The sequence below is a fragment of the Pogona vitticeps genome, chromosome 1 (genome assembly GCF_051106095.1).
Source record: "Pogona vitticeps strain Pit_001003342236 chromosome 1, PviZW2.1, whole genome shotgun sequence".
NCBI classification, from domain to species: Eukaryota; Metazoa; Chordata; class Lepidosauria; order Squamata; family Agamidae; genus Pogona; species Pogona vitticeps.
Genome location: NC_135783.1, coordinates 111028695 through 111052889, shown reverse-complemented (window position 1 = coordinate 111052889; position 24195 = coordinate 111028695). Strand labels below are relative to the sequence as shown.

Genomic DNA, 24195 nt, shown 5'->3' with positions numbered 1-24195 from the left:
GCCACCCTGGTCTTTTAAAACTCACCATTTTTTCTGGTTTAGCTTTGGTTTGTTCCCACTTTTTTTGTTGACAACGTTAATTCTTCCATTTTCTATTCTCACTCCATCTAGCCTGCAAAGCAACCAAACTATTAACACACGCATAGTAAAATCATCATCATCATCTTTATAACTTCAGTCGATAACTCCAGAACCCTAGTCCATCACTCTTACCCACGACACCACACTGGGTATCTCACTTCAGTCTACTAAAAAAAATAAATAAAAATACAATGGTAACAACGAATAGTTGACAAGAAAGCCTTGAGGAGCGACAGGTTATGCAAAGTGTCTAGCACTAATTAATTACTTCAGTACACTCTATTGGCCTCCCAACACTGGTTAAAAAAAGGGCTGCAGATCATTCACTAGGATATACAGTAGGACCCCTTATCCATAGGATCAGTATCTACTGATTCACTTATTCAGTCTGAAAATATTAAAAATATTAAAAGAAAAATATCCAGAAAAAACTATTTTCACATGCATTACCAGAACCAGCCACTAAAGGGAATCAAAGACTGCTCTATGAATACTTGCTAGTGAAGAATACAAAGCATGATCCCAGTTCTTGTAATGCATATCAAAATAATTTATATAAATATAGCTTTCACTATTATCCACAGTTTTCAGTATCCATTGGAACCAATCCTCAGCAGATATGGGGGTCATACTATAGTTAGTTTGGAATTAAATACAGTGGGGTCTTGTCTTAAGAACGGCTCGAGTTAAGAACATTTTGACTTAAGAACCACTCTCATAGGAAAATATTGACTTGACTTACATACTTAGATTTGAGTTAAGAACTGAAAAAAAACCACGTGGGAGGCAGGGAAAGTGCAAAATGTGAACTTTCAGCTAACTGTTGGCCAGTGAAAAGGGTGCCTGTCTGCTTCCTCACTCCTCCCAGCGTTTAGAGAGTGGATTGGGAGACAGTCTTCGGACTGCCTGGTACTGCCTGGTCCTGGACTGCCTGGACTGTATTTTCCCTGCCTTCCCTGAACCTTTCTTGACCTAAGAAAAAAAGAAACAAAATATCCCCCTCTAGTGGTCGAAGGCAGAATAGCAGCTTCCCATTAGTTTCTATGGACGGAAAAGAGCAGATACGGATCAAATGGCATTCCTATGGGAAATGCAGATTTGACCCGAGAACTTTTTGACTTGAGAACCGCCTGCCAATATGGATTAATTTTTCAAGTCAAGACCCCACTGTACTAAATGCCTTTGAATTCAACGGCAGCAGTTCTTTACAGAGCAAGCAAACCACACAAAATATTGCTCAGAATTCTGTTGGTGATTTACACATGTGTACGTTACACTGCATTACTCACCCACAGCAAATCACCACTAACTAATGAGGCACCAGTTGCATTCCCAGGTGTGCTCTGCTGCACAACCGGGCACCTACGTAACATTTCCAGCACCCTGTCAGCATGAGCTTGATTTATGTACTTATAAATCACCAACAGGATTGTGCCTGTTGATTGTATTTCTGAAGCAAATTTTAGAAACAGGCTCAGCTAGGGTGATTAAAGCAGGGACAAACTGTTTTGCCTCTCCCAACCTTAAAAGACTTCCTGCCAATGCAAGTCTGTAGTAATCGCTTCAGGAACTACTAAGCCACATTTCTGCAAAAGTCCTCCCCTCAAGCAATTCCACACAAGGGTCAACCGGAGGATTAAGGCTGATAGAAAAAAAAAAAAAAGAGGCATGATCAATTGCATACCTTGAACTTAAACTGCCAAGTCCAAATTTCTTGGCAGCAACTTGTAACATTTTAACAAGGTTCCCATCTTCTCCAGCACCCTTGCATTTCTTGTAAGTGGATTTTGCTTTACTTTTTTGTTTCTCATTTTCCATGTGCATTTGATTACTTCTGTAAACCTCAAATGCGGACTTCTTATTCACATCCCCATGAAGAGCCGTTTTATTCAAGTTTGTAATTAAGGTATCTTCATTCTCTTCTATCTTCCCTTTGCACACCATTTTGGGCTTGTGACCTTGAATTAGAAGATCACAGGAATCTGTGTACATGTACTGCAGAAGGTACATAAATAAATCTGGATGAAGTTTTTCAATCACAAAGAGATCGCAACCAGCATCATCCTCCTCTTTAAGGTAAATGTCCGCAGGATCCAACCAACTGTGATCTGACATGAAGAGCTTCCGGAAAAAATCAGAGCGCATTGCCAAAATATACTTGTGTGCGGGGAAAACCCGGGTGCCAACCCGAAAAGTCACATCATGGATGGTATCCATCACTTCTGCCTCTGCCAACAATTTGCCAAAATCCTCAGGAAAGCTAGACACTGAAACACTTGGAATTTCATATAAGCTGAAAGAGAGAGTTATATAAATTTTAATTCAAAAAGTTTGCATTGATTTTCATGTCACTCTATAAAACTTGAATGTTTAATGTAGGAAAAAACAGTTGCTAGGTAGCATTTCCCCCTTTCTCCAAAAATTTAAAAATAAGAAACCTTTGAAGGAATACACCGTCACCCTTTGCAGTTATGTACAGTGGTGCCTCGCTTAACGGGTGCCCCGTTTAACGACGAATCCGCATAGCGATGTGGATTTTGCGATCACAAAAGCAATCGCATTGCGGTGTTCCCTATAGGGGAAAATCACTTTGCGATGATGGCTCCCCCCCCATCATCGCAAACGCCCCATTTTTGCACAGCTGATCGGCAGGGCCAGGGATCTCAGCAAAGGCCCCCCATCAGCTGTGCGAAAACAGGGTGTTTGCGATGGGGGGGAAGCGATAGTCCCAGAAAAGAGCCGCGGAGCCATCTTCTCCGCTCCAGCCCCTCCCCCTCCCCGCCTTACAGCTGATCCGTGCTGCTCTTAGAAGCTTGCCCAGCAGGTAAATAGGCAGTGGAAATGCACTGGAGAAGCCTCTGAAAGCGGCGCTTTGCCGGGGTGGGGGTGGGCGGGGTGTGGCACCCCCCACCCCCCCACGGCAAAGCGAGGCTTTCAGAGGTGCATTTTCACTGCTGAAAAAGCCCCAGGAGGCTTCTGAAAGTGGCGCGAGGGGGGGCTCTGGGGCGTGGAGGAGTGGCGGGCCTGCCCCTCGCTTACCGGGCAGCGAAAATGGCGGCTGGATGGGGGAAACTTCGCTTACCGGCGAGTTTTTCCCCAATAGGAACGCATTAAACGGAGTTTAATGCCCTCCTATGGGGTTCCCCCCCGCATAGCGATGTTTCCAGATAGCGACGTTAATCCTGGAACGGATTAACGTCGCTATGCGGGGCACCACTGTAATGGATCCCGGATATACTGTATGTCTGTTTCTTTTAACATGAATAGGACCACTATGCCATTCTGTAGTCTCACCTTTCATTTAAATTAGTACAGAGAAGGCCAGACTGAGCACCTCCCCAGTCAAAAACATCTTGATCATAACCTCATTAAATGTTAGCAAAAGAAGGGTTTGACCAAGGTACCAAAAGATAACCATTCTGGCTATCCCAGCGCTATTCATAATACACTTGCTTCCCTAAATGGCCGGTGCATACCTTGTTTTTGGATCAGACTGCAAAACAGCAAAGTTACAGCCACTGGGATCTGTAGTAACACTGACTGCTCTGTGAACAAAAGCCAGCTTCTCAAGTTGTATTCGTTCATATGCACTGTTTGTATCATAGGATGAGATATCATTTGATGAATTCTTAAGGTTTGAAACAATCTCTGCTAAATATGAACAGATTATACTAATTAGCAAAGGAACCAATGAACATTTTCTGAAATTAACGTAGCTGTTTTCACTGTATCAACTCATTTGGCTTCGATTATGCATAGACCGAGGGCTGGTTCACACACACTGTTCTTTCTAAACAGTTTTACCTGCGCTGCTAAGAACTATGCTGAATCAAGATCAACATGTCAATATGCAGCACTGCCATATCAAATATAAAACAACACTACTCATTCTGCAGTGCATGCATGCGTTGGGCAAGCCAATCAAGCAAATGATTATTACTTAAGAAAATGTTATTTATCCAGTATGCATGATCAGACCTACATAAGGACCAAATCTGCTCACAGTTTTAGAATGGAATCACATTTTCTATGGAAGATCCTAAAAAGTTTTGCTCACTGAAACACTTGGTACAAAGCTATCGTATGAATTAAAAGGGTTCAAATTAACATACAGAGCTTTTTTTTCTTTTCTTTTCTGTACATTTGGAAAACACTTTGGGTCATACTATCATTTGGTTGAAACCCCTAAAATGCCGATGCTTACACGGCTGTAGTCGGATACCCTGCATTTGACCTCAGGCAAAATAATCATTTCTCTAATCACATAAGCCCAAGGAGCACCTTCCCCCTCCCCCCATTCTACTAGTCAGGTCTACCGTCTATTGGCATTATTTCATTTACTGACCAGCACATATCCCGTTTCCTGTCAGTTCAATGTAGGCTTACATACTACTGCAATACACTAGATGGCACCAGCTAGTCAAATACATTCTATTCTACGTAGAAGTGGTACTTTCCCCCACAAAGGACAAGTTTGTAGCCCAGTTCTTCTAGAATGGTAGGAAAGAAAAAGCTCCACAAAGAAAACATATTTTTAAGAAATACCTCTAGAGAGGTAGAGGTATGGATTCAAAAAGGAATAAAACAAAGAAAATGTCAGAAATGACCCCTTGGAATGTATGTTAAAAACAGATTACATAAGTAAGGCTGCTGAAGAACTATCTTGACCTGTCAAACAACCTAAGCCATGTGGAAAGAAGACACAAGAGAATATATTTAAATTGCTCATTTTATGCAATATACACTGTCATTTTGCCACACGCTGCAAACTTACATTTCCACATGCATCTCCTGTCTACTGATGCCACTAGCAAGCACTACTGCTAGACTGAAGAACGTATTTTATTTTATTTCTATTATTATTGGTATTTCCATTACTACTAGCAGTAGTATTAATTGAACCAATGTACACCATTGCACTTATTCTGATGTAACTAACCCATAAGATTGTGACGATGGGTAAAAATGAACACCAAAATATTCATTGACTAATCTCTATGAGGAGGCTGTGGGAATGGTCACTATGGGCAAACACAGCAGGCTTCTGCAACTTTGTCTTATGATGGACAGAAAAAGTGTGCCCCCACCAAGCCCTCAGAGTCCTCCCATATCCTCGGTGCTCCCCCCACTACGTTATGTATTTAACAAACCAGTTTCAGATTATTGCAAAATTTAGACAAACTGTAAATTTTTCCCAGTGTTTAATAAAAGAGAAAACATTTAATTACTGTTAATGACCAGACTTTTCTCCAGGTTTCTTTTTGTTAAAACAGTTTGGCAAGTAAATGTTATTTAAACAGCTCCTGCATGTTTTTTCAAATCAAATTTAAACTGTCTGGTTCTCAAAGGTGATCTAACTTTATTCTGTCATTCATTAAATATAATCTTATTTATTTATATTACTCATATGTTACCTCTCTCCCCACAGGGGACTCAAGGCATCTCACAACAACTAAAATTATACATCAACAGTTTTTAAACACCGTATAAAAACCATATTTTAAAAAATTAAAAAGATATCAAGATTAAAGCCAATATTAAATACAGTTTCAAAACATTTTAAAATCTCTAAGTTTAATAAACAAAGCATTCCTGAGACACGTATTGCTTGAGTGTCTTTAATTAAGTCTCAATAGATTTGGGGGGAACTGATAAAATAATCTTTTATGAAATCAAATTAATCTTTTATAATATTAATGACTTAAGTTTCAAAGAGCTTGTGTTAAGAAATTTCTAATACAAGAAAATATAAAATTAAAAATGTATTACACATACATACATGTGAATATACGGTATGCATGTATGACATCTGAGAAGGAAAGAGAAGCTGATTAAGCTGCCCATTCCCTTTTATGTGTCTATCTGCTGAGTCAACCAAAAACTACCCACCGCTGCCTTATGAGAAAGTAATCTAACTGGACTTGGCCAGCGTCACTCACATTGTTATATAACTTTTCTCATTAATGTTTACATCTTAATCCAAAAAAATATGAATTAACTGTGTGTTTATGTCTATATTTACACAAAGTGGCCCAGAACTGCCCAGGTGCATGTTCTTACCAAATCATTCATTCTACCAAACTTCATTTATCTATTGTTGCTGTTTCTATGCTGCATAGTATAATATCGTGAATATACTAGAAGTCAAGTTAGCAAACCTTTCTTTTCTGAATTTTTGTTCCCATCCATCCATTTTCCTTTGAAAGCTTCACCATCTTGTGTAACAAACATCAAGTCATTCTTATTTAAAGAAATATCAGACATGTAGACTTGGCGGCCGTAGACCCACCGGCACTGCTTCATAGGATTGTTGGCAGATTTCCAGCAAAAGACCTAGAATGTTGGTGTCGCAAAAGGGAAGAAGAGAGAATGAGAGATTTGCACAGGTCTATTACAGTCGCATCTTCTATCCTACACCAGCGCTTTGCATTAATTAAATGATTTCTGTAGTCCAGCCTAGGACGTCCAAGCCAGTTGTTCCATTTGCTGGAAGGCTTTATGCTTTTAAAACGATTTAATGGTTAAAACACTTTTGCTCAGAGACAGAGACTTAACTCTCATGGCCAAAATTATGTATGATGATAATCATTATGTCCAAATAAGCAAGCTTGATTTGGTTTGATCACTTTTTGTCTTTAAAAAGTTAAATGACTGTACATGGCGGTAAATAGTTGAAATGCAGGGACAATGGTTACTGCAGTCTTGCTTGTCTCACTCTATTAGAGCATTTGGCTCCACGTGGGATGTCCTGTTTGTACAAATGTTGTCCTCCCATAAGTGGAACTCCCTTACACAGAACTGACTCACACTTCTGAAAGTAGTGTTGGACACTTCCTTGAGCAACCTCTGTGAAAGTCAAACTACTCGCATTGTAACTATTGAGTGAACACTCTGTCCAGTACTTAAAACTGTGCGGGTGACAGAGGCCAAGGGCACCCTACACTGCAGGTCTACTTTTATGTGCTTTCTGCAAGAAAAATGTTACTGTTGGACTAAGATATGCTGTATTCAGGCATGAGAACTGAAATACTGACAGCCACCAACGTTTAAAAGCTAGCCAAGATCAGAATTTTAGAAAAGTAACTGCTGTCTCTCAACAGACCTCCCCTTTCCAGAAACATTTTGCACTATAATTTTAGGAACTTCATCTCTAGCATCCATAAGGTTGTACAGCATTACGTACACACACAAAATGCTATTCGTGCCAGTCATTCTTTCCTTTCCTCACAAGTATGTACTTAAAGTCAGAGGAGACTTCCATCATTGGCTAAAATCCAGTCATAAGTCATAGCTTACTGAATGAGTGGGGATCTGAGGAGGAGTCAACTCCTCTTTGAGCTCCACTAAGTCAATGGCCTCCTCTAGGTATGATTTGCCACCAAATTTCAGCCATTATTACAAGATCTGCTTTCAGTAATCAATGCCACAAGTAGGCTAGGACACAATAGTTACGTTGCACAATTACAGAGTTTATAATAAAGGGCAGACTTACTCTCCCAGCTTGATCCAGTGCAAGAATACAAATTCTCTGACCTCCACTTTCTTTAAGGTGTTGAGGATCAACTCTGTGGTCTAAATACCCTCCAGTAACAAGAACCTTTTTTAGGTTTAGTTGTCTAAATGATGAAAACACAAAATGAACTTGGTCAACACATGCACATAAAAGGAAAATGGTAACTTTATAGTCACATAGAAAATAAAACAGGCAACTACTGCAAAGCTAGCCAAGACACAAGAACTTCCAATGCTCAGGACAAGCTTCATCAGACCTGTCCCGCTGATATAGAAACTCCATCTCTGCAATGAGAAGGCTAACAGTGACCTGTTAGACAGGGGAAGCAGGACTAAATGATCAGCATCATCCCAACCATGCCACGGCCATTTGAAAAACAAGATGGGCATTTTCTAACTCATATTTTTCTCATTGCCATGACCTTAGCAGGTAGTCTTAGCAAAACCACAATCCTCTCAGCTTCTCACCTGCAGTAATATGATCATATTACTATCAACTTACCTTTACTGAGTGAGCTGGTGGATTACCAAGGTGATGAATTTAGGAACTACACAATAACAGGAACTGTAGCTCCTTAAAGACTGAACATGGTACTTTGGCATGGTCATTAATCTTAAAGAATCTAAGACTTCAAGACACAATTTATGAGTCTACCCACTTTCAGCCTTCTACATAGTTCATGCAGTGTACAATCTGATCAACGACAGAAGGATATTCACACACAAGCAACATAATCTTAATAAATTAATTGGCTATAATTTTTTAAGCGAGTAAATTAAGTTCATAGATTTCTCTGAAGAAAAGCACTCACTTGGAAGCAATTTTCTTGCACTGATAGTCTGTGAGCAAATAGATATCTCCTCTCTCAGTAACACATACTGTCGCACCATCACTTGCAGTAACAAAAGACATAGTAATATCCTTGTGATGCAGAGCAGAGACTTGGCGAGGAGCAGTTACACACTTCTCTCCATTAGGATCTAGCAAGTATCCTACAATACAAGAGAACATCCTAAATGTCAGATTTTTGAGACCCATAATTATTTGGCATTTGAGCACAAGTATTTTCCTATCATAAAGTCCACAAAAAAGGTCTTGTCTGTTCAAGAACTCATACAACTAGACATTCAGGAGGATCAGAAACCGATTCAAACATTTAGGCGAGTGTATAAAGCTGAATCAGAACGTTTATACATTTGTACTGTCTTCTCTGATGAGCAGGGCCTGCCCTACCAAATACATACCATTTGTAGCAAGAACATGCTAAGTACACAATGCTGGAAAACACTGTGAATGGCAATACTGCATGGTGGAAACATTACCAAACCCTGTTGATCAATCTATATTCATGCAGACCTGCTTATCAATCATTCAGGTCCATTTGACAGAATGATTTAATAAAAGTAGACAAAAGTACTACTTGTGATTTCAATAATAAATATATCCCAATCTGGAGTATTACTTGACATCATATCTTAATCCAATGTAAGTTTTCGTAGGATGTATAACCTTGCCAGCCTGCGTCCTCTAGTCAAGATTTCAGACATTCTACAAATTAAAGGCACATGAATTCAAGTATTCTGTCTACTCAGACCATGGAGCTCCACACTGAAGTAAGGGCTTCCATGTTGACCCTTGTTGAATGCCTTGCCTCCAGCACTGCTTCACTCTGAAAACTGGTTTGCACCATTGTTTATTAATTTTCTAGACTATGTTTTTGTATCTACGTTGTATTTAGGAATTTTTTCCCCTTCTCTCTGTATAGTTTGTTTTAACAGCTTGTAAACTACTCAGAATAGTGCTTCGGCACTAATGGGCCGGTATGTATAAATAAATAAATAAATAAATAAATAAATAAATAAATAAATAAATAAATAAATAAATAAATAAATAAATAAATAAATAAATAAATAAATAAATAAATAAATAAATAAATAAATAAAATGAACAAACAAACAAACAAATAAATGTGCAGGCACTGGGATTATTCTACTTCAGTCACTTTTGTTAAAACCAATTTAGACCTCGCCTTCTGTTTATGTTCACTTGGAGAAGGATCTGTATGGTAATGGTGGAGACAGAGGAAACAAGAGGGAGTAGATAGCAATAACAACAAAATAAGTAATAGAGAAGTTGTTAACAAGACAAAGAGAACCTTACCTGGTTCTTTTTCAATGTCTAAATCTTTGACAGCACTACTTAAATATTTTCAAATATCTGCACATTACTAGTAAACAGCAAATAGATGATAAGCTGAGCCTAAAAGGAATGGGCACATTAATTCCCCCTCTCCTCAAACATAAGATTCCCTCTCTTACCTAACTGTCCACCATTCAATCCTATTGTATATACTGCTTCTTTGGTCCATAGCACTGTATGGAACCTGCCTGCAGCCACACCCATCACCATTCTTCCTTTAAGATTTTTTGCTTGAACCTATAGAAAATCCAGGTTGGGTATAAAGTTAGATATATATATATATATACACACACAGGAAAGCTTTCATGGACAAGTCCACTTCATCAAGCTCATCAGGCACCTCAGGCTCTACCCCTTCTACCGCTATGTTCCAGTTATCAAGAGATAAAGGATGATGTACTGAACATTGCAGCAAAGTCATCACAGTTATACCTCTTTCTTCCAAACACAACAGGACGTTTTTGCTCTAAATGTCATAAACAAACCATCTTCTCCCAGGGTTATCGTCATTTTTCAGTGACCCACAAATTGCATTAACGGCTGCAATCAGTTACTGTTATGTTATCACAAATTCTCAGATTATTTTGTTCTTTGATATTTAATCTCTAGCACTTGCTATGCTCACTTCTAATATCTGTATTAAAAGCACCCAGGCATTGACAGTGGCATAGTATGCTTGTTTAGCAACTGGAACAGAAAGCTACAGTCAAAATGTGAAGTATGTGTCCTGCAGCATCAAAGGGAAAATGTTTACCCTTGAAATTATATTCATTTCATGCATAGCCTACCAATCCTCAAAACTTGAGACAAGTACAACAATGCAGTATTTACTACTCAGCTCCCTATAACATTATTCAGAGGGAAAATATCAAAAATTCAAATACTTGCCCAGAATAATTTTTTTTCCATACATATAATGTTGCATGTTGCTAATTTTCTGAAGTCCTGACTCCTATTCTGGTGTTAATCTACCTGCTTGTTTGACTACATGAGCAAAGGCTGAGCCGTGTAACAATACCACCAATGTCATGTGCATTATACAGTATAGCACCCTTTCCATATCTGCATTTGTGTAAACATCTGCAAAGCACAACGGCAAGCTAAAGAGGATTACACATTATGGCAATGATAACATAACCCCACTGACATATTTAGGAAAGCAGGGATACTGTCAATAAATATAGCTTTTCTCTCTGGAAAGATGTTTCAGAAGAAACATGGTTCCATCGGCAGAAATCCACTGGTTTAAGAAAGACTAGATCACCTGAAGAGGTAAACAAATCAAATCTTTCAAAAACAAATTAGCTCCTTCTTGGTTCAAAATGGCATGCAAAGCTACTGAGTACAGTACAGTCATTTCATGAATGACTATGAAGTATGTAAGGTTGTGAACAAGGTGGGGAAGACACACTGATGCGGTTACTCAGCCCTGAGCAATCCACTACCATGTTTAAACAATCTTAAATATGTTCTCATACAATATGTTTCCATAAAAGGCAATGGATACTAAATAGTGAAGCTGCACTGTGCTCGGCATACTAATGTGCGGACATGGCTGCATGTATTATTTGCATTGCCGGCACACACACATATATACAGGCATACCAAAATTATTCACTTACTGAAAGGTTTGTATTACCTGTCTGGGAACACTGCAATTAGGAGGAGGTGGAAGAACACCTAGTTGATGAAAAGTGTTGAGGCCAAAGGTGTACACACATCCATCTTCTGTAAGCACAAGTGTGTGATCTTTGGCTGCTGCAACCTGAGAACACTGATGAGCCATCAAGCTTTCCACCAGTCGAGGAATCTGAAAGGGATTAAAGAAAACTGCATCAGTGTCTCAGTCAGGTGTGTTACCACCCACACCTTAGTCAAAACCACTGAAAAAGTATTTCACACAGTGATATGTTATGCATAGTGATGTTTTGGAAAAGTCACTATGTCACTATGTCAAATGTCAAGGGTTCCCATCTGTTGAGGTCCATTCCTAAGGCCTTCAGATCCCGCTTGCAGATATCCTTGTATCGCAGCTGTGGTCTCCCTTTGGGGCGATTTCCCTGCACTAATTCTCCATACAGGAGATCTTTCGGAATCCGACCATCAGCCATTCTCACGACATGCCCAAGCCAACGTAGACGTCGCTGTTTCAGTAATGTATACATGCTAAAAATCCTAGCTCATTCTAGGACTACTCTGTTTGGAACTTTGTCCTGCCAGGTGATACCAAAAATGTGTCGGAGACAACGCATATGGAACATGTTCAGCTTCCTCTCCTGTCATGCACAAAGGGTCCCGGACTCCCTGCAGTACAGGAGTGTGCTCAGGACACAGGCTCTATAGACCTGGATCTTGGTATATGTCATCAGCTTCTTACTGAGACATATTCTCTTTGTCCAGTATGAGGTCAGAGATAAACTGCTAATCAGAGGAAAATTAAACAAAAAATATTTGTCCTGTAATAAGCTTAGTAAATTTAAATATAACGTCGAAGTAATATAATCTAAAATGCATACGTCCCTTTGTTTCACCAAAACAACAACATGAATTATGTCAACCAGGCCTAAAACTGACCACAGTTCACTCCTAACCAGGGCTAACCAGGGTTTAAATAGGAATCTCTTGATTATCACTGTGACCAGTACAAACTTTAACTAAAAGGTTCAAGAAAATTTTGTATTCCCCATTCCCCCTAAAAATGAAAATGTCTTATCATATCCTACTGCTTGAATGTGGTATGGAGACAGGTATTGAGTACTGCATTAAATGACACTCCGGATTGCATTAAGAAAGACACTGTGTAAAATCTGTGCATGAGAAAATCTGTCTATTCATACCAAGGATTTCTACACTGGGGTGAAACAGCAGGCACTGGGATCCATTCTACTTCAGTAACTTTTGTTAAAAACAATTAAGATCTCACCAATAATATGTTCATTGTAGAAGGATCCTTTTTTAATCCTCATCAAAGGTCCCTTTTAAATATTAAAAATAGCTGCTCCTGGTGCTACAGCAGAAGTTGCTTCTGACTGAATTTTAAAGGTACAGTAAGCCTTTCTGCACTGCAGGATAGATTAAAAAAAAGCAAGAAATCTCCAGTGCATGCAGCTGTTGGGTGGATTAAAGATGTGAAAGCCAGTTCTTTTAACAGTCTGAAACTTTTGTTTTACCTACCAAGCAAGTCTGTTCATCCCCATGACCCAAGCGCCCTCCTTGACCATGCCCACAGGTGTAAACCTGTCCTTTCTGGGAAAGAAACACGGAATGAAACTTGCAAAGTACCACCTAAGGAAATGAAGAAGAAAGGGGGGTGGGGGGAGGGAATAGCATTTAGTTGAACAAAGTAAAAAAACCTAATTATACATTTACAGTAATATAACATATACAAACATGTCACTGTTTTCAGTATAACATAAAGGGATCATGATTCAACTTGCTTAACAAAAGTAAAGATTCTGAAGAGAAACGGAAATAAATTGCATATCTCCATCTTTACAGTAATAGGCGGAGTATATACAGAAATGTTTGTGATTTTATACAAGGAAGCACAATGACAAGGAAGAGCGAAACGGGAACATTTTAAAGTTCTTGCCACTGTTCACAGTTGTGATTTTTTAAAACTAGATATAAATTGCATTTGTGTGTAGTCTCATAAACTATACCTACACATGAGACAAGACTGTACAAAGGTAGCTTTACTTCATACACATCTTCCGCTAAATGATGGGCCTCGGAAGCACCTGCTCATGTAAGGCATCTAGAACAAACCTTTTGTTCTAGATATGAATTCGGAGTGGAGGGAGAGACAGAATAGCTCCATACTGATCTACATGATTCAGTATCCTTTAATTACATTTGATGAGGTTTACTTTATTCCAGAAACAAGCCTGGTGGGAAGGTAGAAAAGGAACAGCACTCTCAAACTCTGCACCACTATTTTGCAGCTGAAAAGGCCCTCACAGCACCTGGGTGGGAAGTGTTAGGGAATGGGGACCTCAAAGATATGAGGTGGACAAAAAAGCCTCTGGATCTCCAGGAAGTGCCAATCTCTGTGTTACCATACCACAAGTTTAGGTAAAGGTTCCCTTGACAATTTTTGTCCAGTCGTGTTCGACTCTAGGGGGCGGTGCTCATCCCCGTTTCCAAGCCACAGAGCCAGTGTTTGTCCGAAGACAATGTTCCTTGGTCACATGGCCAGTGCGACTTAGACACGGAACACTGTTACCTTCCTACTGAAGTGGTCCCTATTTATCTACTCGCATTTGCATGCTTTCGAACCGCTAGATTGGCGGGAGCTGGGACAAGCGACGGGCGCTCACTGCAGGAACAGAATACTGGGTTTCATCCTATCAGTTTATACACAGAAATTGAATGAATCAAATAAGGCAATCTACTTTATAATCTACTTCAAAGTTATTCACATGCCTAAGTATTCCAGGTACAGGAGCATAAAAACAAGAATTTGACAGAAGCATATAGCTATAATAATTAAACCCAATTTTGTGGACAGAGTGGAATCCAGAGAACATGCTTGTACTGAACCACCTTTCAAAATATCTGAATTACCTGTTTAACATAAACACCAGTCCTAGGAAAGAGATCCACCAACTCAGGATGATGTTTACTCTGCTGGCCACCATGACCCAAAGTAAAATTTATGTTGTTTCCCCATGTGTAAACATCTGTAGGATCTAAGACAAAATGGTAAATTCCATTTCTATCACCATACACATGTCCAAGAGATTTGTTATTTTAACATTTCTTTCTATGTCTTCTCTCTATGTATTCTGCAAAACGACATTTTAGAGCACTAACTAAACCTGAAAAATGAAGTGCATCAGCTTACTACTATGACAAAACTAAGTACCCAAACAAATGCATAATTTAAGACAATATGATCTCAGTGGTCTCAAGAGTTACATAAAGAGAACTACATCAGTGAATACAGTTAAGTACCACATCAAAACACTACACATACAAGCCAAAGTATAACAAACCCATGCAAAACATCACACATAAAATTTCAGTTATGTTCAGCAGGCCATTATTCTTTATAAGAGTTTTCTTTTCAGATAACACATTTATGGCTAAAGTTCACTTCATACATTTTAAAAGAAATAGTGAATATAGAAAAGTACAGTAAGTGGAGGTTCAGTGTGGTCAGAATCTCATTGGTGTTCATGTAAGGTTTGTGTAACCTGCCACAGTTAATTAGGAGGATGCTGGGGCATACCTTAGCTGTACAATTGGGGACATAACCAGTACGTGATAGAAATACTGCACCTCATCCCTAGCACCTCACCAATTAGCTGGAATTAGTCATGGCAAATTATGCAAATTACACAATCATAGGATTATCTAGCCACTAAGTTTTAAGCTGCAATTTTTATCAAACTTGCTTCAATGAAGTATTTAATCCTATTTTTGTTGGAAGAAAAAACAGAGATATGTATGTTGTGAAGAGTGGAAGATGTACCCCATCAACAGACTAATTCATCAAATCCTCTAGAAAGGGGGTAATGATATGAAGCCCTCCAGATATTATTGGAATACTATGCCTTTCAGCTCTAGCCAGTATAGCCAATGATAAAGGATGATGGGAGTTACACTGAATAACATCCTGCAGCTGCAAGTTGAACACTCCTACCACAGAGCCTGCTGAAAGCTGGTAAGGTAGAAAAGGTAGAAGACCTCCAAAAAACAAAAACAAAAAAAAATCTTTCCATCTATTTTATTTTCAGATAACAAATTAATAGTTATAGATTATTTTCATACTCTTTTGAAGCATTCCAGAACTGAATATAGAAGAGCACAATAAGTGTAGCTTCAACATACTAGAATCCACAGCACTGGGATTCATTTTAAAAGGGAGAGCTGGAGAAGGCAGGTGGCTGGGTGGTTAGTTTGGACCAGTAGTCCCTAACCTTGGGTCCCCAGATACTCTTTGGACTAAAAGTCCCAGAAGCCTTCACCACTAGCTGTGCTAAGTCAGAACTGCTGGGAGTTGTTGTCCAAGAACATCTGGGAACCCAAGGTTGGGAACCATTGGTTTAGACTGTGCGAAAGGCTGGTCAGCTTCCTATACATGATAAAATATACATGCACTCACTCACATTCTTCTAGCAAACAGCTGATACTTACCACCTAAGTAGGTTGAAAATGGGGAAACAAAGAGACCTGAGGACTGTACCTGTAGCTAATTACACAAATTACCGTTCTGGACAGGCAACTGTGGGAGAAGTAGTTAACCAAGCATCCAACAGGTTTAGTATGATCAGCAGATGGCTGTAGTGCATAACATTTTATACACTGCACATTTTGTTTAAGAACAGTTCTATCCATATGTTTGAGTCTATACCTGTAAGAAGAATAATCCTAATATATAATGACTTACCTGTATTCTTGAAAACAACATAGGCTGGCCTGTCCTTCATTACAAGATCCAAAGCAGACAAGCCTTCTTTATCTTGCACATATAAGTTCACACCATGCTAAAAGGAGAAGGAAAAAGGAAAGATACAGAATCTCACACTGATTGTAAAAAGCATAGCCACATTTTCTTCTTACCTGATTCATCATCTATTCTTGAAGATCTGATTCACTGGCTGAAATCCAGCAGTAAACTGCAATTAAGAGTAGGTCTACTGAATCAGTGGGGTTTTGCAGAGTCAACTCTTCTCTCAATTCCACTAAGTCAATGTGCCTAGTCTGGCTACATCTTACTACTGCATCTCAGTGACTGTCTGAAGGGGTTTACTGATATGTTTCCACTGGAGGCCCAAGTGGCCTCTACAGCACAGCTCTTTTCCATGAAGTAAAGAAAGAGCTGAACAGATAATATCTGGCCGCTGGCAACCCTTTTGGTGGCAATCTACAGACTGCAATATTCCAGCGTGTTGTACATTGAACTCCCTTTGAAGAATGCTCAGAAGCAGCTCAGAATACAGCAGCTGGGTTGCTAATTAAAGCTAGACCTAAGAAGCACAGCTGACTGCAACTTCAAGAATGCTACTCGCTCATCTGTTTTCTGGCACACTTCAAAGTGTTGGTATCTATCTTTGAAGCCTTACATGACATGGGTATCTGAAAGAACATCTCTTGTCACATCAACCTGTCTTTTCACTTCGATCATATACAACTCGAGATCCCCGCTGTCTTCCCAGTCGCCCGTACCTCTAGAATGGCCTCTATTTATCTACTGTCAAGAGGACCCAAGAGTAGAGATGCCTGCCCAGTCTTACACATTTTGAAAGCAGTTGTCTGTGAAAAATCTCAGTCATCCAGGTGTGGCTATCTGGAAGTTGCCATGACTCAACTTCCATATTTTCAAAACTGGTTAGATACCTTTTTTTGTTCTTGATTTTTATGTTGCTCTTAACTCAAGCTATATTTTACATCCTGATTTTATGCTATTGGCTGGCTGGATCGCTCAGTGAGTTAGTTCAAGTCTCCCCCTGTGAGAAGCATCAGCTTATGTGGCCCTGGGCAATGTGCACAGTCCTGGGCTACCCTTAGAAGAAGGAAATGATAAACTACTTCTGAGTGCTTTACCTAGGAAACCTTGAAAAGGGTTGTCATAAATCAGAACTGACTCGATGGATGACACTTTATTATTTAATAATAGTTTTTAAAATTCTAACTGCTCATATTTTAAAAAAATTAGTTCAGTCACTACCCTGAAAAGACATATACTGAAGAACAGGATACAAATATTTCGTGTAAGTAAACTGATGCAAACATATCAGACATTTTAGAGTGGACAATACATGTTTCTTGGAGGACAATACACACTCTCCCTTTATCTTAAAACGTATTACACTGCAATGTTTTGTTTATCTTATGTGTTTAAAAAATACTGGAACTTCCAAATGCTGACCACACAAGGTCAAGAAATGCACTTGCCAATTCACCACCAACAAATACATTTAACCTGGCAAGAACAGGATGAAGGAGTGCTCCTGAAATTGACCTGAATCTGGAGGAGAAAAACACTCTCTGACTGTGTACCAAGACTTAGAGGCACCTAAAAAAGGAGTGAAGCTTAATTGTTGCTTTCAGAGTTTTTCCAAGGTTTAACAAAACAGGATCCAACCCTCCTCTCATCCACATTCCAGCTTTTTGATAAGGCAGAGATTGAGGCTCCTTTCACACAGTTGCCATGATCAGCAAGCACCAGGATGGTGTACTCTCGCAGGAATCAAAATTTTCTGGATCTTCATATATATAGCGGTGCCTCGCTTGACGACGATATGTTCCGTTAAAATCGCTGTTAAGCGAAATCATTGTCAAGCGAAATTAAAAAACCCACTGAAATGCACTGAAAACCGTTTAATGCGTTCCAATGGGCAAAATATCTCATCGTGCAGCGAAGATCCTCCATAGGGCGGCCATTTCTGGTGCCTGTATAGCGAGGAATCCGTCCTTAACACAGCGGGGAGCCATTTTGCACAGCGGGTGGCCATTTTGAAACCCGACAATCAGCTGTTTTTAGATCATCATAATGTGAATTTTCCTCATAGGAACATCATTTTGCGATCGTCATTTAACGAGGTAATCGTTAAGCGAGGCACCACTGTACTTCTTCAGTTTTACTTCATTACTTACGTCAAGTTCGGGCTAAAATTGAACTATTTCACCCACAATGTATGAACAGTAGGTACATACATCCTCATTCATTTGGTAAATGAAACTGCCTTTGGCAGTTTGGCAAAAGAAATAAATAAGTCAGGGTGACCCCTGGAGACGGTGGCCATACAAGGGGCAGTCTGTACCTGCCCTTTGGACAAGGCAGCTTTTAAAAAGATAAAAACTTCTGAATCAATAACTGAATCTCTTTTTTCAATTTCCTGTATTTTTCCGTGTATAAGACTATACTTTTGTCTAAGATCTTTAGACTAAAAATTGAAGGTATTCTTATACACGGAAGTAAGCTGAGGAGAGAAAAAACAAGTGGAGCAGAAAGCAGGGATCAAAGTGATCCTGTAGGGCTTTGATCCCTGCTTTCACCTCCACTTGCTAAGCCCCACTTATATTTCTTAATTTTGGTTTAGAAAAGTGGGGGGCGTCTTATACACAGAAAAATATGATAATCTATCCCCATGAGGAAATGTTTCACTTAGCACAGAATCTTAGCACAGCTCTCAGCCACATCCATCCCCACCTGGTCACTACAACAGCCTTCTTGGGCATGCAACTTGCAATTATTTTCCCCAGAGGGACTGGGCTATCAGAGAGAGTAATGCCCACTCCTGCCCTGCCCCCAAAGTCTGGGAAAGGAAAGAACAACCTTTACGCCCTTGGAGGTTGTCCATTCCTGCTTCAAGGCAAGGCTATCAATTGAGATTTTCATCATGCTATTCAAAAGAGCAATCTTGTTTGATTTTAATGTGAGGACAAACTGGTTGAAAAAATTACCATCTGGGATTTCACAGCAATTTATTTATAAAGAATGTGATTTTGCTATAGATGTTGTTGTTGCTGTTATGTGCTGTCAAGATGCCTCCAACTTATGGCGACCCTATGAATGAGTACTCTCCAAAATATCCCGTTCTCAACTGCCTTGCTCAACTCTTGCAAACCCAAGCCTGTGACTTCCTTTAGCAAGCCATATTTGGTCTTCCTGTTTTCCTGCTGCCTTCCATTTTTCCAAGCATTACTGTCTTTCCCAGGGAATCCTGTCTTCTCATGATGTGCCCAAAGGACAGCATCAGTTTCAACACTTTTGCCTCCAGGCTCGAGTTGATCCAGATCTCACTTGTTCGTGTTTCTGACAGTCCAGGGTATTTGCAAAATTCTCCTCCAGCACCACATTTCAAACAAATCAATTTTTTCCTGTCAGTTTTCTTAACTGTCTAGGTTTCACACCCATATGTAGTCATTTATTAACACAACATATATTTATAGCACTATTTTAAGAAGTCAAAGACTAACCTTCAGCAGTGCCCAGGAACAATCTATATGGCCATAGAAGATACCACGATGCAAAGCTGTCCATCCGGACTCTTTGTCTTTCGCCATCAAATCCACCCCATTTGTTTCTGCCAGCCATTCGAGCACACCTTTCTTTCCACAAGAAGAGGCAAGATGGAGGGCATTCCTACCAAAGACATCCTTGCTTGTTGCTGCATTATAGCAGTGAGAAGTGAGGAAGGCCTTGATCTGGACTTCACTTCCTCGGGTCACGACAGAAACAATATCCAAAGCATGCTGCAGAGATCGACACTTCAAGGTGCAGTCAGGCACCACAGAACTCATTTTACTCTTCACTGAACTACTTTCTTAAATAAGAAATGCAACAAACACTTGGCTTCTTCATAAAAAGTTCAAGATTTCCAGGTCTTCTTATTCAATTTCAGATAGCAGCCATAGGAATCATTGTGCTGTTTAAGGCTTGGCACATAAAAAAATAAATATTTTCATCAATATAAATTCAGAGTTCAAGTCTTCATTTCTTTATGTACATAAAACTGGATTACTGTCCAAGCAAAGAAAGTTTCCAGAAGGCAACAAAAGGAGTGGGGAGGGGGATACCCCCTCCGCACTGTCTTCCTCTTTTAGATATCCATAATTGCAAGGGAGTCCTGCAAAAACAGGAGAGGGGGAATTACATTAGGAAACAGTTAAAATATTCATCTTGTTAGCACAGCTAATCTAAGTATTCATCCACTACAAGGAGAGTGTATATTTATCATAGGAAAGAAGCAGAATCCTTGTAAGCTGCACACACACCACTAATGCTATTGACACTTGGTTTTCATGAAGGGTGGATTCAAGAATTAAGAGATTTTGGAAGAAGTTCAAGGACATTTGAATACTGAGTCTCTGTAGGGACAGGATACGCTTTGTGTCTTCTTCACACCTTTTTCTTTCTTTCCACCACATAACTCCTATCATACCACGCCATACTGCACCACACTGCATCCCATCCCCACACCACATCTGGAATTCCCGTCAGATTTTAAGGTCTTCCTGCTAACCATACTAGCAATTGCTGAAATACAGTATTTACAAGCTATGCATAGCATGACAGACACAAAGCCAAAGAAAAATAAAATAAACTTAACTATGTTTGAACTACTACCTCCTACCAATATCAATCGATTTATTACCTTAGAGACAATTATACGAATAAACTAGGCAGAATATATTCATGAGCAATTCTGAATATAAAACTGGCAAATGACAGAAATGGCCCAGGGAGGTAACACTATTAGTCTGTTGCAGCAAAAACAGTCTTGTGGCCCTTCCAAGATGAACAAGTCTCATTCAGTATAGGTTTTTGTGGACTTTAGTCCACTTTGATCAGATGTATGGAATCCATGAAAGCTTCTGTCAAAAGAAAATTGTTAATTTTTGAGGTACTACATGGTCCTTTCATGTTTTTGATATAGGATATGTTGGTTGGTGTTTTTTTAAATAAGCTTAATTTATACGTATATATACCCTGCTCACACTTCTGTAATTTATGCCTTCTGATGCACCTTCATTCACTGTTGTACTATTCCAATTTTTATAAACAAGTAACATCTTTTATCACTACATTACTTAATTTTCTATCTCTCCTCTGACATTGCAGAAATATTAATTCTACTTTTCCTTCCTAGGTTTGGCCCTAGTATCTGAATAGTCAAAGGTCAAAAGGCACACACAAGAATATCACAGAAAATAGATTTGCTGTTCTATCTCAAGGAGGATAGATCTGTGGCTAAAACACTGGATGAGGATTCAAGAGACCTGGGTTCAAATACCCAATACAATTGTAACATTCACTGGGGGACCCCCAGGCCAATCATAGGTTCTCAGCCTGACCTGCCTCAAAGGGCTGTTGTGAGGGTGAAGTGAGGATGACAGACATGAAGACTTCTTTATTTCTATGCCAACTTTCTCTCAACATAGGCATCTATGGCAGCTCAGAAATCTGATGAAAACAAGATGCAACTAAAAATATAATAAATCACAATATTTAAAAACAATTAAGCAGTTCCTGTAAAAATATTAATTTAAAAACCATTTAAAACATATTTTTAAAAGACATGAGAAAGAAATGAGAATGTACAGCAAATACTCATTTTTGTAGTCTTAATTCAGCTATCTTCAAAAAAAAGATGTCTGTCTATCAGCAGAAGGATATTTTAATACCTGGGAACAGCTATTGAAAATCCCGCTTCTTACATTCTCACCAAAGAGACCAGTGAGAGGAATGATTGCTCAATCCTGCTTTATGGTATCTGGGACAAATTTACAACTGTTTATTGGAATCCTTTAGTACGGCTCTACTGGATTTAGTACACACAATTCTTTTAGTATTACTACTACACTAAAGATCATCAATTCTAAAAACATTTGTCTGTTGTAAGCACACCGTCATAATCATATTATTTTATAGTGTCAAATAATATTGTTATAATACACAGATGGTCAAGCACCTGAAATATCAAATGTCTTGGCTTATTGGATATTAAATTATATAAATCCACCTGCAACATATACTGTAGATACAAATCCACCTGCAGTAGCAAGATTTCTGGTGCCATGTATGTTCCAACATTTTATTCTTCTTTTTACGTATCATTAACTGCAGCTATAAGCACCCGCTTAAAAGCTATATGGTAGTGGGGGGACACATAACGGATATTTCTTGTGCTACTAACATCAGGTTGCAGCAGCTGATAGTGAACAAAAGCTACTTAAGCTATTACATTGACAGTAGAAGCAGGAACGGAACAAAATGTGAGGCGATAATAGTCAAATACAAGACAACACTAGCAAAAATACTATTTCTGACTGTTTTTGCTGACTCAGCATTTTGACTCAGCAGTTCTTTCTTATCTGGAAGTTCACAAGTTGCAAATTAATGATAGACAAGTTCAATGTGGAAGTGTTGCTTCAACATTTGTTTTACTGCAAGTCAGGCTGCATTTTGTTCACTGAAATGAGCAACAGCTTATTATAATATCAGTCGCTGTACTTCATGGCAACATGCAAAAAACACTATGTTTCTAGTTAACTGTGTACAAAAAAAGCCAGCCTTATAACACAAAGCAGATTTCAAAGAAAATTGCCGATTCAAAAGAAAACCATATCTAAGATTAAGTTTTAGAAAGTTGCACATGAAACAAAGGTCCATTAAATAATACTGATGGAATTTAGAATTCCGCTTGTACATATATTATCCCCAAAGATTGTCCCAAAGGTGAACATTTATCAATTTATCACAATTTTGAAATCTTGTACTTTTTCAGTTACTATCTTCAAATTAAACTGCAAACACAAACAAATACCGTGTTTTCCTGAAAATAAGACAGGGTCTTACATTAATTTTTGTTCCAAAAAACACAGTAGGGCTTATTTTCAGGGGATGTTTTATTTTTTTTTTCATGTACAACAATCTACATTTACTCAAATACAGTCATGTCATCTTCTTCTGGTTGCTGCACAATGGCGGAGGGCGGGGTTTTGCTTAACTGGGGCTCATTTATATTCCGAGCATCCCGAAAATCGTACTAGGACTTATTTTCAGGTTAGGGCTTATTTTCGGGGAAACAGGGTAGTGGTGCAAAGTAACAATGTAAATTCTATTTGCTTGGCTACAGGCCATAAAATGGTAAAATACAAAATAAAGTATCATAGTTGACTTGAACTACAAGTCCACTGTTAGGTCTGACATTGTAGTCAAACAGTAGTCAAACAGGAAATGCTTCATTTATGACAAGCCAGGTACAAAATAGAATCAATAATGCAACATTTGCATGTAACCCGAGAGCAAGTAGAATAATTTTTACTAACACTACTTCTTAAAGGGTTCCCAGTGTGGTGCATTAATTTATTTATTTAAAAATATTTTTATTCTGCTTTTCTCCTCAAAAAGGACCCAAGATAGAGTGAGGGATTAAGACTCTGGAGAACAGAGTTGGATCTCCGCTCAGCCATGGAAACTCACCAGGGGAGTGTAATTAATTGGTAAAACCACTCCTTAAATATCTCACTTACCTTGAAAGCCCTATTAGAATCGCTTTAAGTCAGTTTCAACTTAAGGGAACAGAACACACACACCCCTCTTAGAATCAGTACAACTTAACATCAACTTTTATTTGTTTGTTTGATTGATTAAAACACTCCCCCTTTCTTCCTAAACAGATTCAAGGTGGCTTACATCATTAAAAAGACAGTATTTAAATGCTAAAAACAGTAAGTATACAAACATTTTAAAATGTTTTTTTTTAAATGCAATTCAAAACAATGCAGCAATAACATCGTATCCACCATTTACTCTGAAAGAATCTTCCCACACTTGATTTCTGTTCATGGCACACAAAACCCAAAACTGAGTAGGTATCTCTCTGTACAAGGCAGATGATGCTATTTCACAGCAAGGACCCTGTAGCCCCCAGTGTGTGTGCAGC

The 24195-nt window shown here is 38.9% G+C and overlaps 1 protein-coding gene across 3 annotated transcripts in view; it reads right to left on the bottom strand.

Annotated features, from left to right (window-relative positions):
* The window catches only part of IBTK (inhibitor of Bruton tyrosine kinase), a 57698-nt gene that overhangs the window by 27417 nt on the left and 6086 nt on the right, over nucleotides 1-24195 (bottom strand). For 2 of the 3 annotated variants that reach the window (XR_012086974.2, XM_020796731.3), the window contains exons 2-13: nucleotides 19724-20373; nucleotides 16188-16284; nucleotides 14360-14484; nucleotides 12968-13078; nucleotides 11433-11603; nucleotides 9913-10030; nucleotides 8406-8586; nucleotides 7574-7697; nucleotides 6240-6414; nucleotides 3558-3732; nucleotides 1766-2374; nucleotides 26-112 (exon numbers count right to left, since the gene is read on the bottom strand). Coding sequence is in view for 2 of the 3 variants with exons in the window: in XM_020796731.3 (XP_020652390.3) it covers nucleotides 26-112; nucleotides 1766-2374; nucleotides 3558-3732; nucleotides 6240-6414; nucleotides 7574-7697; nucleotides 8406-8586; nucleotides 9913-10030; nucleotides 11433-11603; nucleotides 12968-13078; nucleotides 14360-14484; nucleotides 16188-16284; nucleotides 19724-20047 (2297 nt within the window). In the remaining variant the exon portion in view is untranslated. The remainder of the gene's footprint in view (nucleotides 1-25; nucleotides 113-1765; nucleotides 2375-3557; nucleotides 3733-6239; nucleotides 6415-7573; nucleotides 7698-8405; nucleotides 8587-9912; nucleotides 10031-11432; nucleotides 11604-12967; nucleotides 13079-14359; nucleotides 14485-16187; nucleotides 16285-19723; nucleotides 20374-24195) is intronic. The other variant, XM_020796817.3, reaches the window with a different exon arrangement.